This window comes from Mastigoproctus giganteus, chromosome 6 (assembly GCF_048544385.1).
Source record: "Mastigoproctus giganteus isolate SK-2022 chromosome 6, ASM4854438v1, whole genome shotgun sequence".
Lineage (NCBI taxonomy): Eukaryota > Metazoa > Arthropoda > Arachnida > Uropygi > Thelyphonidae > Mastigoproctus > Mastigoproctus giganteus.
Window position 1 is genome coordinate 228,953,817 of NC_143580.1, and position 17,176 is coordinate 228,970,992.

The following is a 17,176-nucleotide window of genomic DNA, read 5'->3' on the forward strand; positions in this document are numbered from 1 at the left end:
CTAGTTCTCATTAAGGGTCCAAGAGAGAGAGAGAGAGAGAGAGAGAGAATCTTTATTGCCCTTCACGGCCATAAAGCCAAGGGTTTACAGTCTCAAGTAATGCTTTATCATACATTACATGGCGATACAAGAGTCGACAGAAAAGGGGTTTCCTCGTGGGTAGCACAGTTGGTAGCATCGCCGTCCCTCTCCACACAAGGTAGAAATACCAGAGTTCGAATCCGGCCAATGACGCGAGGAACTTTTATGGGTGTTTTTCACAAAGTGATTGAACTAGGCGTGGATGACTTTTTATTTTTTATTTTTACCGGAAACCGGGATTTGTTCAGCAAAAGGCAAATCAACCACAGAACTCCCGCAATTTATAGATATAATATATACGGAGAAATATTGCCCAAGTCGATTATGCGTCTAAAACCATACAACAACAACAGTACACAGAACATGCTCATTACGGATTCATTGCGTGTTTTCTGGACTGGGAAAGATCGATGCTACCCTCGTCCGACACACAGCCATCGCGTGAAAAAAGTCCATAAAACTTACCCACGCCATTGACAAGATTCGAACCGTGGCCTTTTCCCACACGGTGAAATAAAAGGTACTACTAATGTACTATGCAGTATTTCTTTCTCCAGTAGGTACCCATCAATCAGGTCTTTAAACTTCAGCTCGTTCTTTTACTTTGTTGAATGGATGAAACTTATTCCAATAAATGGAACAAAAAATGAAACGGTCAAAAACCCTTACTGCAGTCCAGCCTAAAGCTCTTCCCCTTATAAACTGAATTTATGGCCCCAGTTTTGGATCATTTATAACCGTGAAAATTTTCTCTTCATTCAGTTATTAACTCCCTGTTGTTGGGTTTCAGCCATCAGCGATTTGAGCCATAATGCACCATTCTATATATGTCTGTACACGTATGTTCCCAAGGCGATTTTGCAATTATTATTTCCTCTCCGGGAATCAAATCCATATATAGTGCTACTCCAAAGTATTTTATTTTATTTTATCGGAAGGCGATACACTGTATCGCCTTCCGGTAAAATAAAAAAAAAATTTTCATATTGGGGGTACCCGAAAACAACCTCATCCACCCATGTGTTATATCCATTAATTGCGTGTGTCCTCTGGTCGGTATGCTGGACGAAAAAGCCTTACTGTCCACGCCTGACACCGACTAACTTGCCCACGGATTTAAAAAAGTCCAATTAAAGTTCCTCACATCGCTGACAGGATTGGAGACCAGGTTTTTTCCACCTGATGTAGGGAGGACGGTATTTATAACCGCTGTGCTGCACATGAGGGCACCCCTTTTCTGTCGATTCCTTTATCGCAATGTAATGTACGCCAAGGATGTTAACATTACAAGGCTGCATAAACTCTTGGTGGGTTCTTCTGGAAACTTGTTTCCAGAAGAAACCACCAAGACCATTACCGACCGTCCACCTGCCTGAACAGTTCCTTATTGACATGACTGATGCATAGCGTTGTGCGGTTTTCACCAGAAACGCACCCTCCTGTCCGCTCGAAACAACTGGAAACGGGATTCATCGGACCAGAAGACCCGTCTACAATCATCCAAAGTCCAGTGCCGATGTTCTTTCGCCCAGTTGAGGCGTAGAGTCCTGTGTCGTGGTGTTAGCAAGGGGATTCTGCTGGGTCCCATTGCGACTAATGATCGCCTGATGGTCTCGGTGGAGACGTTTCTGTCACTTCCCTCGTTGAAGTCGGTGGTGATTTGTGCCACTGTCGCTCTCCGGTTGGCTGAAACAATGCGAGACAGACAGCCTCGTTCATCCACCATCTTTTCCGCCCACAGCACTGTTCACGATGAGATGTTATTCCTGAAATGGCGCATTACCGATACACCCTTGATACTGTCGAACAGAGACTTTGCAATTTCTGTACCAACTCCGCGGTAGAGTGGCCCATGCGTCGGGCACCCACTATCATTCCTCTTTCAAAGTTGGTTGGTTAACTCATATATACCTATATACCTGCCAAGCAGTGGGTTCGTCCATTAGCGAGAGGGACGACAGCGTCGCGTTGCCCAGGAACCAGGCATCCCATTAATTCTGTCCTTTCAGTGTACACCCGTGGTAGTGTTGGTGAAAAATGTGTCGGTGGTTAACTGCTTGAGGGTTAAAAAACGAGTTCCCAGATGAAACCGTCAACAGTCTATGCAGCCTTGTAATTGTTAATTCTTCCTTGGACAGCATTTTCCACGCTCATAGTTTCATTAAATGGTTGTTAATAATGCTTAACTGTATCGCTAGCTCCTAACACGAACAATATATTAAACTCTAAATTCATATATTTCATTTATTTTCCATTTAAAACCGCCAGTCTATTGGTTTCTAGTTTTCATCTGCTGTGCCAGAATCAAACTCGAAAAGTGCAGAATTTAACGTGTCCTAACGTCTGTTCCATTTTGGCGTCTGAGTAATTTATTATAAAAGTGAAAACACGGCAGCCATTTATGATATTAGCTGATCTGTATTTTGTTCTTTTATAAGCAGAACGAAGCCGACTCATCTAATTCTAAATCCTGTCACGTTGATAAATTCTAGTTCCCAGTGGGAGTGCCAAAGGGATGTTTACATCGTTTGACATTTCGTAGCAGCGGAAAGGTCATCGCACTCAAGTTTACAAGAATACCACGAAGGTGGGCGTTAAAAATATTTACAAAACATAAGGGAATAGCGTACCTTTTAACAGTTCGTGCATGTTGATGTCCATTAGTTCGAAGATCAAAGCCAGCCTGCCAGAACGCTTGTCGCTGTAAGAAGAAAGGAAAAAGCATTCAAAAGATGCGTTACCGATCGAATAAAATATTTTGTTAATTTGATAATCCACTAATAATCAATTTAATTACATAAAGTTAAAAAAAATGACTTTTAGGCTTTTTAATGACGTTATTTTTGGTTTGCTCATCCATAGAAAACTTCCTGCTGATGAACCGGTTTAAAATAATAACAAAAGAAGAGAATGAGCACACGCTTACACCATTTTGATAATACGTTATAAAAACATGCTGCGCAATAGACGATCCTGATAAGACGAGATACTTACTAGATGATATCGTGCAGCTGGACGACATTAGTATGGGGCCCAAGCCGACGCAGGGCTCTTACTTCAGATAAACGTAATGCCTGATCGACACTGAAAAACAAAGTACGAGAAATTAAATATCGTTACTCCATTGTCTTATGTTATGCAGAGGCGACATATAGGTGTATGAATATGTCCAGTACCCCTGTAGAGGGCGCACTTGTGCACAGCCAAGCAGTGCTGCCGGATAGTAATAATTATATGGAGAAAGGGAAACAATCTCCCTTGATTAGAAACAAACTAAAGAGACAGTTAAGCCGCCATACTTTCAATCGTTTACATATTAAAGATGAAATTTTATCAACTGTTACAGTCATACCTTCCAAAGTGTTTCTTGAGCCTCTTACATGCGTATATTCGACCATCTCTTAGGTTTTCACACGCCAGGACCTCGGCAAAGCTGCCCTCGCCTTTCTTTCCCAGAATACGATACTCTGCAACGAAATTAGCATTGGAAAAGGGGATTAAAAGGCAGACAGATTTCTCTTATTGATGACAAAAATTAAGCAATGAATTTCGTAACGTAAGGAGATTTCGGTACACAAATATTAAATAGCAATTAGCTGAGGTTATCCGGAACGTTTATCTTCAAATAGTTTAGAAAGCTCATTACACTCTTGCGATTTCGATAATACTGTCGTGCTAATTATGAAATAAAGAGCAGCTTGTGTGAAAAGCTATAATGACAAGTACTGAGCGTATGCAGAATTTTGGCCATATTGGGCCATTTTGTAGTTCGTCTGCACAAGTGTTCCCGAGCTGTCGCTTTGTGAAGGGGGGAGGGTGGGGTTCGACGGCTGTTTTCTATTTTGATATGATTATTAAAGAACACGTGGCCAATTCGGAAATCTAGAGAGGGGGAACCCAGAGTTTGTAGTTTCGTCACTGGTTTGGCACTGGATATTGAAAACGAAGATTCAATTTTAGAACCGTTCGGATATAAATATTTTTGAACTGAATTTGTGCATGTTAAAAATAAAAAAAAAAGAGGAAAAATACACTTCTTATTTTATCTATGTTCTTATTTTACCAATAAGAAATATATCCATTAAAAAACCTACCATATTTGACTTACTAGAAAACAACCTCATCGACCATATTATCATGCCTATAAATAACGTGTGTTCTCCGGTCGGTTTGCCTCTTTTGACAGACAAAAAAACCAGATTATCCGGGAGAGAAAAATCTTGCTTTCTTCGCCTGATTCGACTTGGTAATGGAGTGAAAAAAAAAAAGCCCATAAAAGTTTCTGGAGTCATTTCAACTTGGACCTTTAATACCCGGTGTGGGGAATACAGTGATTGCCACTGTGTTAACCGCGAGGACAAACATATTCATAAAGGAATTTTAAACTAATTTCTTAGATTTAACTCGATTAAAACTAATTTAAACTAATTTCTTAGATTTAAATCTGTATTTATTTATTTGAAATCTGCGCAAGCGTCAACAGTTCGCCAGTCTACAGAATGGTGATTAACTGTAAAGAACTGATTTTTCAGATTCACAGTAACCGCAGTAAGCTTAGCACTAGCTGATTATTATAGCAGTAACAGGTATTAATTTAGATGTAATTCTTAAAAAAAAAAAAAAAAAAAAAGAGTAGGTGGCGCATCTGTGAATTTCAACAAAAACTACTATTGGCGGAAATCGTTACTCATTAGAAGCCTCTTTTCAAGTAAAAATAAATATTAATAATTTTAAAGCTATTAATATTTACTGATTATCGCTGCCACGACAACTATGTGTTTGTTTTTAAGCGGGCCAGTTACACCCTTGCAAAAATATTGGATATGGCCTAGCCTAGGAGTAACTTCGAGAAACAGCAGTGACCTGAAAAATACCACCAACAGTTATTAGTCTGTCCATTAATCGAATATTCCACTCATCTAAAGTACTCTATTCCTCGCTCTATTTCCCACATCCGGATAGTTTTACGACTAGCTTCATGCTGCTCCAATTAAGTAAGTCACTTTCGTAGAATCTCGTTATGTAGTGCCCCCTATCTGTCCAGTTCTGCATCGATTCAAAACAGCCTTTCACGGAGACTTTAAAAGTCAGAAAGAAAAAATAAAAATCCGAAAACATCGACATCTGGTTTCAACCTTCCACTTCCCACGACGAATTTCGAGTCTTCCGTACTTATAGAGAGACAGTTTAGATGATTTGAAGGTGACTGCTGCAAGATCCATCTCTTAATAAACAGGCTGCATTAGAATTACATAAGGGTTGTAGGGTTTTGGCCGAATATCGTATATCATAATGTCCAAACTTGGGACAATTTGTGCAAATCCAGTTTCCCGAGATTTTAAAGTTTGTTTACGAACTTTCTGGCTAATCAGTATCTGAATGGTAATAGAACAATAACTGCCGATTAGAGATTTGTCTCCATTATTAGATACAGACTGAATTATAGGGCTTTCCACGTCATATAAATAGTTGACTCTTTCGTATGGAGATTCTATAGAATTTTTGGATTTATTCCAAAGAAGACAAGGAAAAAAATGCGCTAGAAATAGTGTAAGGGCGATCTGTTAAGCTCGTCAATGCAGGCAATAGAGAAAAAGATACATTGCAAGAGACCCATGGAAAGAAGAAAGAGGAGAATTGACAAACGTTTCCACCAATAGTTTTTTTCTGGATGTAAGCAAAGAGCAACTGTAACTCTAGTAAAAGTATGCACACCCTGTGTCTTATAACTGTTTTAGTAAAATTTTAAATTCTTGAGAAATTTCCATAATATTACGACATTTTTGTGTTTATAATTGGTGGAAGCAAGCCCACCTAACCATATTATAAATACGAAATGTGATCATTTAATTCGCGGACTGGTGCAAGGTCTTATATTAATTATCATCATCTGAATCTTCTGTGGATTTCTCCTTCTCGAAATACTCTCCCTTGAAGTTTACACACTTTCGCCACCGTTGAACCCACGCATTAAATGCTTCTTGAAAGCAATTTTTCGAAAGACTGCGAAGTGATTCCGTTGTGGCTCCGCGAGCATTGTTATGTCGGCCCGAAATTCTTTGCCTTTTAGAGGTTTCTTCTGACGTGGAAGCAGGAAGGAATTAAATTTTCTGTTTATACTCCGGCACGGCAACCAAGTCATTAGAGTTTACAATAAATCGCCAATACAAATATTTATCGTATTTAGTAGTCACGGGCTTGAACCCCGGTCACACGGGTCTAAGTCCGGTAAATACGAGGATGTGGAAGAACCTCGGCACCTGGCATTATCTGGACGGGGAAACCACTTCACACCGGAAAATGGCCATCCAACCAAGATACTTATTACCATACGCTTCCTTCATCTCGTTAACTGTTTCCCATGAATTTAAGCCTCGTCTAACACAATAACGAATCACATATCGCTGTTCAATCTGTATGTCCGACATGATACTTGCCTCAAAACGATCGTCCGTGACACGTGGCTAAAAAAATTCTCTTCCCGCAACACTAGCTCGACAAGTACTGGCATGTGCACACAGAGTAGCGATCAGGGAGAGCGCCTCTAGCGGCAGTTATGGAAAGTTCGCGCGGTAAACATAAAATCGTGCACCAGCCCGCGAATTAAATGATCATCTCTCGTCTATTAAAACTCATAATGGTTAGTGGACTTGCGTCCATTAACCAATATGATTTTCGAGCTGAATTTTAATAGTGCTTTGGCAATTGAAGCTGCAACAAGAAGTGAAAAACAATCCTCTCAGAACCTTTCGTATGCTCATTGTGTGTCTATCCTAAGGCGGATTCAATTTGTTGCTAAGAATAAAAGCTGGGGTAGAATTCTTACAATTTTACAATCAGAACTTCAGAACGATCAGTTTGTGGTTTTCGCTTGAAGAATTGTATTATAATACTTCAAGGACGGGGAAGAAGAGATGATGTAATTACCTACGCCGACGATATAAAGCACTTAACGGAAATACCGCCATCAGCCGACAGAGGAGTGATTGCAATAGGAATCTGTAACAAGATCATAGCTCTCTCTCTCTCTCAACCATTTCGATCTTAAACTGAACCCCCAAAAATCTGTAATTATGATTTTCTCTCTGAAGCGGTCTCCCACACTCATACACCCTCAATTTTTTTTTTTTTTTTTTTTTTTACGAGCATTAGCAACTAATATTCCTAAAATGGCCATTTTGCTCCGTGTATACTGTCTGTAAATTGTGTGCTCTGTGGGCGATTTGCAGCTTGCTGGACGAAAAACCCGAGTTTCCGGGAGAAAAAACCAAAACATGCTACCCTCGCCTGAGACCGACTAACTCAGCCACGTTGTGAAAAAGTCACATAAAAATTCCGCTCGTCAGCTTCGGGACTCGAACCCAGGTCTTTTCCACCCGGTGTGGGAAGGACGGCGATTTTGCCAACTGTGCTACCCACGAGGACACACCCTCAATGGAGGGCGCAGTTATTCCAAGTGTGAATAAACACAACGATCTGGGTGTAACTTTCGACCTAAATCTTAGGTTAAACTGTCACATCGAATCTGTTCTACGAGATAAGCCTAATGCGCTGGATTGCCCATCAACATCTCCATAATACGGATGCAAAAACTACGATCATATATCTGCATACCGTTGTGTATCCTACTTTTCTGTATGCCTCTGAAATATGGGCCTCATTGGTACCTTCTCTCATGAAGCCCATCCTCGCCAGCGAATACTGGATACTGAAGTGGACAATCCCCAAACATCGCCTCCCCCAACAGAGGACCACCGGCATGGCCGATCAACTTCAAATCCCACGGCTGCCTCAAATAATCCGCATGAGAAGAACTGCGACCACTATCAAAATGTGGTTGACAAAACCAACTCCCCTGACTTCTGGCACATATGCCATTGGCATGTGCCACCTCCTTCCCTAAGAGCCATTCCTCTTCAGACTGTTCAGCAACAGCGGAACAGGCTGATGATCGGTGACAGATTTCTACCCGGTCAAGTACTTCCCGTAATACAAACCATGCTAATGATCAGAGCAGACCACCAGAAATTCGCTTAGGATCGCAATTACAGGGCACGTTCGCTGGCCGAACTTGTTCTGTTATGTATAGCCCCTGATATCGACTTAAACTGATATCCCCATCTGCTATGAGGCGCAGAAATTTGATCTCCTGTGTTAGGTCCGTGTACGTCCTATCTTTTCCTAGTGGGTTTTCTGGAAGTTGCCAGTGCTGGACATCACTATGTCGATCAAATAGGTAGCGTTTTCCTTTAGCATTAGTATTAGTATTAGTAACGGCCGTATGGTGCAAGAAAGCCTATGGCTTATGCTGCACCAGCCAAAAAAAAAAAAAAAAAAAAAAAAAAAAAATCCGAACAAAACAATGATATAAACATAAATTAAATAAATAAATAAATAATAATAATTAATAAATAAATAAATAATAATAATTAATAAATAAATAAATAATAATAATTAATAAATAAATAAAAATAATAAAATGAAATAAAAAATTAATAAAAAGGAAATTAATCCTATCATCCTATGCGCTTCCCTTACCCGAAAGTACCATCCAGATGACCTTTGAATTTCCCCAAACTGTCGGCCTCTACCACCCATGAAGGCAACTTATTCCAATAATTTATAACTCGCTGGCTAAAATAAAACTTCCTGCAGTCCAATCTAAACATTTCCCCCCGTAACTTGAATTTATGTCCCCTAGTTCTAGCATCATTTATAATCTTGAAAATTTTGTCCTCATTCATTTTACTGATGCCTCTCAGAGCCTTAAACACCTCAATCAAATCTCCTCTAAGGTGTCTAGTTTCCAAACTCTGCAACCCACATATTCGAAGTCTTTCTTCATAAGGACGCCCTTTTGCCGATCTCACCAGGCGAGTTACCCTTCTTTGCACCCTTTCAAGAAGCTCGATGTCTTTCTTTAGGTGCGGTCTCCATACTTGAACACATTATTCCAAGTATGGTCTAACATAAGCCTTATATAATGGGATTATCACGTCCCTATCTCTACTTGCAAAAGTTCGATAAATCATCGATAGGACACCATGGGCCTTCCTTGCAACCTGTTTACAATGCTCAGAGAATTTCATATCTGACCGTATCGTAACACCCAAGTCCCTTTCCTCCAGTACTGGGTTTAGTTGAACTCCACCAAGTGAATAAGTTATTTTGCGATTACTGTTTCCCAGGTGTAATACCTTACACTTTGTTGGATTAAAGCACAGCTGCCATTTTTCTGACCATTCTTGAAGTCTATCTAGGTCTCTCTGAAGAAGCTCAGCTTGACAGTGATCATTAACTACTCTACCAATTTTAACATCATCTGCAAATTTAGACATCACGCCCTCTATCCCTTCATCAATGTCGTTTATGAAAATTAAAAACAACAGTGGTCCTAATACTGATCCTTGGTGAACCCCACTTCTTACATCAACCCAATCTGAGGAATAGACATTTATCACAACCCTCTGCCTCCTGCCCTGAAGCCATCCTTCTATCCATCTAAGGATTTTCCCAGTGATTCCAACCTGTTCTAGCTTATAAAGCAACCGCTCATGTGGGACTGAGTCAAAAGCTTTGCTGAAATCTAAATAAACAATGTCGAAATTATTCCCTAAATCCAGCTCGTGAGTGACCCTTTCGAAATAGCGAACCAGATTTGTTAAACATGATTTTCTCTTTACAAAACCATGCTGAGTATCCTTGAGAATTTCAATTCGATCCAAATGATCCTGAATTCCACCCTTGATCATTGCCTCCATGATTTTCCCTACTACTGAAGTCAGACTGACAGGTCGATAATTTCCCACTTCACTTTTAGAGCCACCCTTATGTATGGGAGATACATTTGCACTTTTCCAATCCAAGGGAATCTCCCCAGAGTCTAGTGATGCTCGCATAACCAGCCTCAGTGGTTCAATGCACTCGTTTGCCGCCTCTCTCAAGATTATAGGGTATATTCCATCAACTCCAGGAGCCTTACTGGTCTGTAGGCTTGAAAGTTTTTTCATTAAATAATCTTGCGAAATTTCAATATCATTAATTACATATTTTGTAACTTCGCTCCCACAATTTCCCATTGCCACAAAAGGCTTTTCATTCGTAAATATCGATGCAAAATAACTGTTGAGTTCATCTGCAACCGCAGCTGGTGTATTTATTACTATCCCCTTTCCCTTACGTAAAGGTCCGATCTGGTTTGTCCTGCTCTTCTTGGCATTTATATATGTGAAGAATTCTTTATCCCCCCTCTTTGCTCTGTTTGCTAGTGATTTCTCATAAATTGCCTTTGCCTGTCGAACCTTTTCTGTGGCTCTATTACACATCACCTTGTAGCTGTTATAGGGTTCAGTACTTTTTATTGCTCTGTAACCTTTCCATGCCACCTTTTTCTGCTCAAGTAATGTGGCAACTTCACTATTCATCCAACTTGGAACCCTTCTCGTGGAGTATTTTTTTAATGGTATATACGCATTCAAGGCATCTGTGATTAATGTTTTAAAAGCGTACCACAGTTCAATTGTATTCATTCTCTGCGCGATATCTACCCAGTTAATAGAGGCCATGTAGTACCTTAAGGCATCATAATTTCCTTTTCTGAAATTAAAACCCATTCCTTTGCCTTTTACTTCTGCTACCTCTCTCGTCATCATCCACCGTAGAACTCCATGATCACTTCCTGCTACTGGTTCCTCTACTGTCAGCCCTGTTATGTCATCTGATTCATGTGTGATGATGAGGTCTAGGATATTCTTTTCTCTAGTACTTTCCCTGACATGTTGATACAAATAACAGTCATCTAGTTGATTTAAAAATTTTGTTCCCCATGTCGAGTTTCCTTCCCATTTACTCCAATCAATTAGAGGCAAATTGAAATCACCCATAATAAGACATTGACGCTTACTTGCCCATTCCATTTGCATGTAGAGGCTTTTGTCATAGTCTTCACAATCACCTGGTCTATAGATTACTCCTACTCGCATTGTACCTTTCTTTCCAACTATCTCACACCATACAGACTCTATACTAGCATGTGAAATGTCTGAATCCGGGAAAGCTATCGTCGCACTCAGGCTGCTTCTGATAAGAAGCATTACCCCACCTCCCCTTCTATCTACTCTATCCTTCCTAAATACATTATACAAGCCGTACTGAAACTCATCATCCCCAATTTCCGGGTGGCACCACGTCTCTGTAAGCCCTATTATGTCCGCGTTACTTGTTTTAACCAGCAGTTCGAATTCGCTCATTTTATTGACGACACTTCTAACGTTACTGTATAAACAATTAAGATTTACTGTTCTTGTATATTTAACAACCCTAACACAACCCTTGAAGTTTTTTAGGCTCTCTTCCCTGATATTAGCTACCCGCTCACGTGAAACGTCTTTGCCCCCAGAACATCTAGATAATACGTCGAGTTGGGGTAACAGATAAGAACTCTTAAGGTATGTGCAAGAGTTACATTGACCAATATTATCAGATAAACGCGTGTCAGTATTACCCACATCCCCCCTAACTAGCAGTTTCCCTGAGCCTTTAAGGTATCCTCAATAATACTGGCAAAAACGTTTGCACCACCTTTGTTTAAGTGTATCCCGTCTCTACAAAACAAATTCCTTCTACCTACAAGTGTGGGCCATGCTGATAGAAATTTACCCCCTAAAGCCTTGCAGATTCCTTCAAGTCTTGAGTTAATCCACAAGGCTCTTAACATATAATCCCTCCTATCGTGTCTGGGCAGAATTGCAGACACATAGACATTATGGCCTAGCTCGCGACATTTCCTCAGCATGGTCCTGTATTTTTCCAACAAATCGTCAGATCGTGTACGTTTAATATTATTTGTTCCCACATGAATAATAATATTTTCTTTACCCCCTTTAAAATCTGACAATCTGTTGGTGACATCATCAATAGTTGCTCCCGGCAGACATACCCTGGTTCTGCTCCACCTATCTTTATTACAAAAAATATTCCCCGTTTCCCTGACAATGGAGTCTCCTAATAAAACAATGTCCTTTTTAACCAGGGTAGTTTGCACTTGGTTTTTCTGTTTTGAGGCTCGAATCGGGTGTGCATCACTTGGTAGATTGCTGGAGTTTTGAGTCGCTGACGAGCTCCCAGAAGCATTATTTTCGAGGGCAAGCACTCGTTTTTTTCAGGGATTCAAATTGTTCCATCAGTGCACCAAATTGTAATTTAAGATCGGTGCACTCCTTACATCGATCACAAAGAAAAGAATCCCCAGGTGAGGTAGGATTAGTCACCAGGTCGACCTTGGAAAACATTCCACAGGTTCCACAACGGATTAAATCATGACTCACCCGTAAATCGCCATCTGCTATTTCCGTGTGAGTCACGATACCCTGTGACGTGTTTAAGGCAGATCTCGTAACTACCATTATAAAATTAAATAAATATCAATGAAAGTAACTTTAAAAATTTATATCTATAATATTATTAAAATCAAACAGTTACAGGAAAACCTATAACAAAATAATCCAACAATATCTAAATAAATCAAATATTTAAAAGCACAATCCAAAAGTAAACCACTTAACTGAGGAGCCCTGTCTAAGCGCGTCCGCTCACCTCGAATGCCAACGTACGTATACGTTGACACGTATTGCCGTATGACACGTATTGCCGACACGTATGACACGAATACGTACGTTGACACGTACGTATTCGTACGTATATCGAATGACAACCTTCTTGTCAACAAGGGCTCTGTCCGGTCTGTTGTGCGGAATTGTCTTGTCCGTTATTATGGCGCGGTCCCAGTGCAGCTTGTGGGTTGTGGTCTCTAGTACGGACTGGGGTTCGTACTTTTAATACGGTACACTTTCTTTGATCAACTGGTATTTCCTCGCTAGCTTCTGATGCATTGTGGAATAAAATGAATTGAAATTTTAATAAGGTGTGTGACACCTTTTAATCGAAGCTGTCGTGAAAGACCTTTGGTCAGTTAAATGCAGTGGCCATAGCAGCAGTTGAAGTTGACCGTACTAGCGTTATCTCCATCCTTGTAAGCACCATAGAGGTGTCAAAGCGTCAATGCACGCGCAGTACTGAGGTTTCGGATATTATGGTCAGTGGTTCGAGTGCGAACGTCGAGAAGCCCTGTACTATGAAGTTCCTGCTCAGAACTTTATTTGGTTCGAAGCCTGTGGTAGGAAGGATTCTCTAGGCATTCTCTGAACCCAAACCCAACCATCACACCTCAACATCGTAATACACTGCTCGACAAAATTAACAGAACACGTAAAAATGTGGTGCAACTCGTGAAGCTTGCGATGAAGCAAAACAAAATTTGGTATGGTAGTGTACGATAGAATAAAGATGAAATGAATGGTCAATACAGTCGATTCAAGGCCAAGAAGCGATACCCGCGCAAATGATTATATTAGGGTTACCCGTAATTTATTACATAAACCCGTATTAGTGTCTGTAAATCGCATATGTTCTCTGGTCGATTTGCCTGTTTTGCTGGACGAAAAACCTTGCTATTTACGCCTGAGACCGACTAACTCAACTACGGATGCGATACCCGCGCAGACAAACTGCTTCAATAGTGCCGAGACGATACGCCAGTGGTTTTCAACCTTTTCTAATAACGGCACCCCTACGTAATTTATTTTATTTTGTGACACCCCTACTCAATTTTCTACCTGTTAGATCCGATTCTCTCTCTGCATATATATATATATATATATATATATATATATATATATATATATATAACATTAAAAAAATATGTTATATGATAGTTATTACAATAATATAACTATAAGCAAAATTACAATTCATAATACAAATTATATTTATATATAATAATTTTATTCTTTATACAGAGGTATTAAATAAACATCAATTATGGATCACCACAAAATTAAAAAGATACCGTATACCTTTTTATAATGAAATAAATATATAAATTAAAAATAATAATAAGTTTAAATAACTTAAACCCAAATTACGTGGCACCCTTGGAGTTGTTGTGCCACCCTAGGGGCCATTTTTCATTTCATTCATTTATTAATTACACACAATATAGTCTCAACATTATGTACATAAAAGTATATACATGATTTATATACAAGATATATTTACATATAATTATATGCTCTGACAAACATTAAACTCTCGTGTGTGTGTGCAAGTGTGTTCTTATTCAGGGTAGCTCCCAGGCATAAGCCCAAATCTACCTTGAGAACTTGGGAATATATAGTCTTTACAAAGCAGTCCTTAAAAAGTATGTTAAATTACTTGAGACTGATTTTACTGTAGCGCTATTCGCACTTGAAATCCCGCACCCACTGGAGGTAGTGCAATACCAGTGAGTGCCAGCAATCCCGCGCCCCTGGTTGCCCATACCAGGGAGCCAGCAGGGAAAAAAAAAAAAAAAATATATATATATATATATATATAATAAAACAACAATAATATTCAATAGTCTGGATGGCACAACTATAAACTTCAAAAATCACAGTTCAACTGAATATTTCCTCAGCTGCTGTTTCACATGCACTGGAACCTCTAAAACCAATAACGGTACTATCCAGCAATCTCCAACTGTACGCCATGGATAATAGACGCTTTAGACCACCAGACCCGACGCAATGAATCTGATCCAGCACGGCAGAATCCAGAATGGAGTATTCATGATCGCAGCACAAAAGACAACCAACCAGAGCACCAGACCCAACACCATGAATCAGGTCCAGCACCCCAGCCGCCAGCCAGATGTAGAAACCAATAGTGAAACTCCATGAAGACAATTAAGACACTAGGTTTGCCTCTGAAGAAAGGCTCTGAGAACAGTTCTTCTTGCAAAAACAGCAGCTGAAAACTCCTGAAATAAATTAAAACAGTCGCGATTTGCAATAAGCAAATGCACTGTATCAAATGATAAGTCAGGAATATGCGCCATCAAAATCCGCCTTTGGTCTTCATACTCCCGACATAAAAAAATTACATGCATCCAAGTCTCCTGCTCGCCACATGTACAGAAAGGATCTGTCTCCAACCCTCTCTCATATAATTTGGCCCTAAGTGAGCCGTGTCCTGTTAACAAATAAGAAGTGTACATAGAAGGCGTAAACCAAGATGCCACGGTTTTTGCCAATGCATAGTTCACCTGGGGAATATATTTCCTCGTCACAGCTCCAACATCACCACTTTCCCATCTGGTCTGCCATAAATCCATTAATTTGTTCCATATTCGTTGTTTTTCTTCTTTAATATTATTCTCCAAATCAATTGTAATATCCAAAAACGTTACTGATGTACCCTTTTTCAATTTGTACAAAAACCCTCTGTAGACAATAAATAAATCCAATGGCATGGTACCAGCAATTACCTGTAGGGCGTTTGTAGACGCTGTTCTAGGTACTTTCAATAAAGTTAATAACATAGAGCGCTGAAGCGATAAAAGTTTCGATCGAATCCTAGTTTTAGTTACCACAGAAAACCAAACAACAGCCGCATATGCCACTATCTGGAGAAAAATAGTCTTATAATACAATGACAACACTCTCTTATTCAATCCCCACTCCTTACGAGAAATCCTAGCAATGGAGCCTGTAAAGTGTCTTACTTTTACATTTAGGTGTGAAACATGTGGGAAAAAGGAAAGTTTGTCATCTATGATTAATCCCAAATACTTAGTTTTAGCAACATAAGGAATTTGAACACCACCTAAAAGAACTCTTGGAGGCTTGCCATAATCAAATTGTTTCTTAAAAACCATAAAACAGGTCTTACTTGCAGAGATCTTCAATTTGTTCAAATTGGCCCACTCCATTAAATCATCTAAAACTGACTGTATTTTTCTTTCCAATATAAGTCTGGAGCGCCCAGAAACTCCAATCACAAGGTCATCAGCATAAGCTATCTTAGCAACCTCTGTACTCTCCTTAACAAGCCACTGATCTAAAACTGCATTCCAAAAGAGAGGTCCCAAAACCGAACCTTGAGGACAGCCTCTCGAGACACTGGCACTATATGACAGATGACGTGCACGCCCAGTAATAAATCTGTCCTGAAAGTATGACCTTATAGTGTTAAATATGTAACTATTACACTCTGCAAGCACTAGAGATCGAAGGGCACTTTCCCACCATACCGAATCAAATGCTCCTTCGAAGTCTATAAAGACCATAAGAACATATTTCTCAGAAGAATCCTTAATGTACTTTAAAAGAGATGTTATGGCGTCCTCTGTAGAGTGCCCCTTCTTAAATCCATGCTGATCAGCAGAACACAGATGCTTATCCTCTAACATCGCAGAAATTCTGGGAGCAAGTAACCTTTCATAAACCTTACCCATGTTCGCCAAGAGAGAAATTGGTCTGTATGCTCTCGGATCAGTCCTGGGCTTACCAGGCTTATGCAATATCTTTAGCAGTGCCATCTTCCACGGTCTTGGAAAAGTACCTTCAGTGAAACATTTATTAAACAAATTTAACATAATTTGAGGAAAGTAATCATAAAACCTAATGATTACTTGATTTTCAATTAAGTCCAAACCTGGACATTTCTTAACGTTCAATTTAGCTACTGCTGCACCCAACTTCACCAAACTGAAGAGTTCAGCTTCAGCGTCACCTGCTCCTGTAAACTCAGAGTTCATCCGGCGTATCTCCGTTTGTTCAGGTGAATCATCTTGAGGAAGATCCTGAGGAAATAGTCTTCTAACAATCGTTTCCACAGTAGAAAACCAATCCAATGTCTCATCATTATTGTTCAATACAGTGTTGTATATTTCTCCACAAAGCAACTTATTACGAGAGATTTTATACACGAGACCCCAGGGATCTCTGTTACCAACTTCATTAACCACATTTTGCCAACAAGTTCTCTTGCTCTCAGCAATAGCCTTATGAAAGGCCTTTCTTCTCTCTTTATAGGCATTTTTAAACGATTCCACATCAACACTAGAGAGATGTCTATTTCTTTGGTATACTTTCCTAGCCTGGCATACCTGAGACCTCAGAGAAGACAAAGCAGGAGTCCACCACGGCACAGACAACTTTTTAGTCCTTTTTCTCCTCGTGGAGTGCACACAAGCCTGGAAAATATGATACTGTAC

The 17,176-nt window shown here is 39.8% G+C and overlaps 1 protein-coding gene across 1 annotated transcript in view; it reads right to left on the bottom strand.

Moving 5' to 3' along the window:
• LOC150085066 (uncharacterized) overlaps positions 1–17,176 on the bottom strand; it is a 94,930-nt gene that overhangs the window by 75,351 nt on the left and 2,403 nt on the right. The window contains exons 2-4 of the mRNA XM_090376453.1: positions 3,434–3,597; positions 3,076–3,165; positions 2,712–2,782 (exon numbers count right to left, since the gene is read on the bottom strand). Coding sequence (XP_090232579.1) covers positions 2,712–2,782; positions 3,076–3,165; positions 3,434–3,597 — 325 coding nt within the window. The remainder of the gene's footprint in view (positions 1–2,711; positions 2,783–3,075; positions 3,166–3,433; positions 3,598–17,176) is intronic.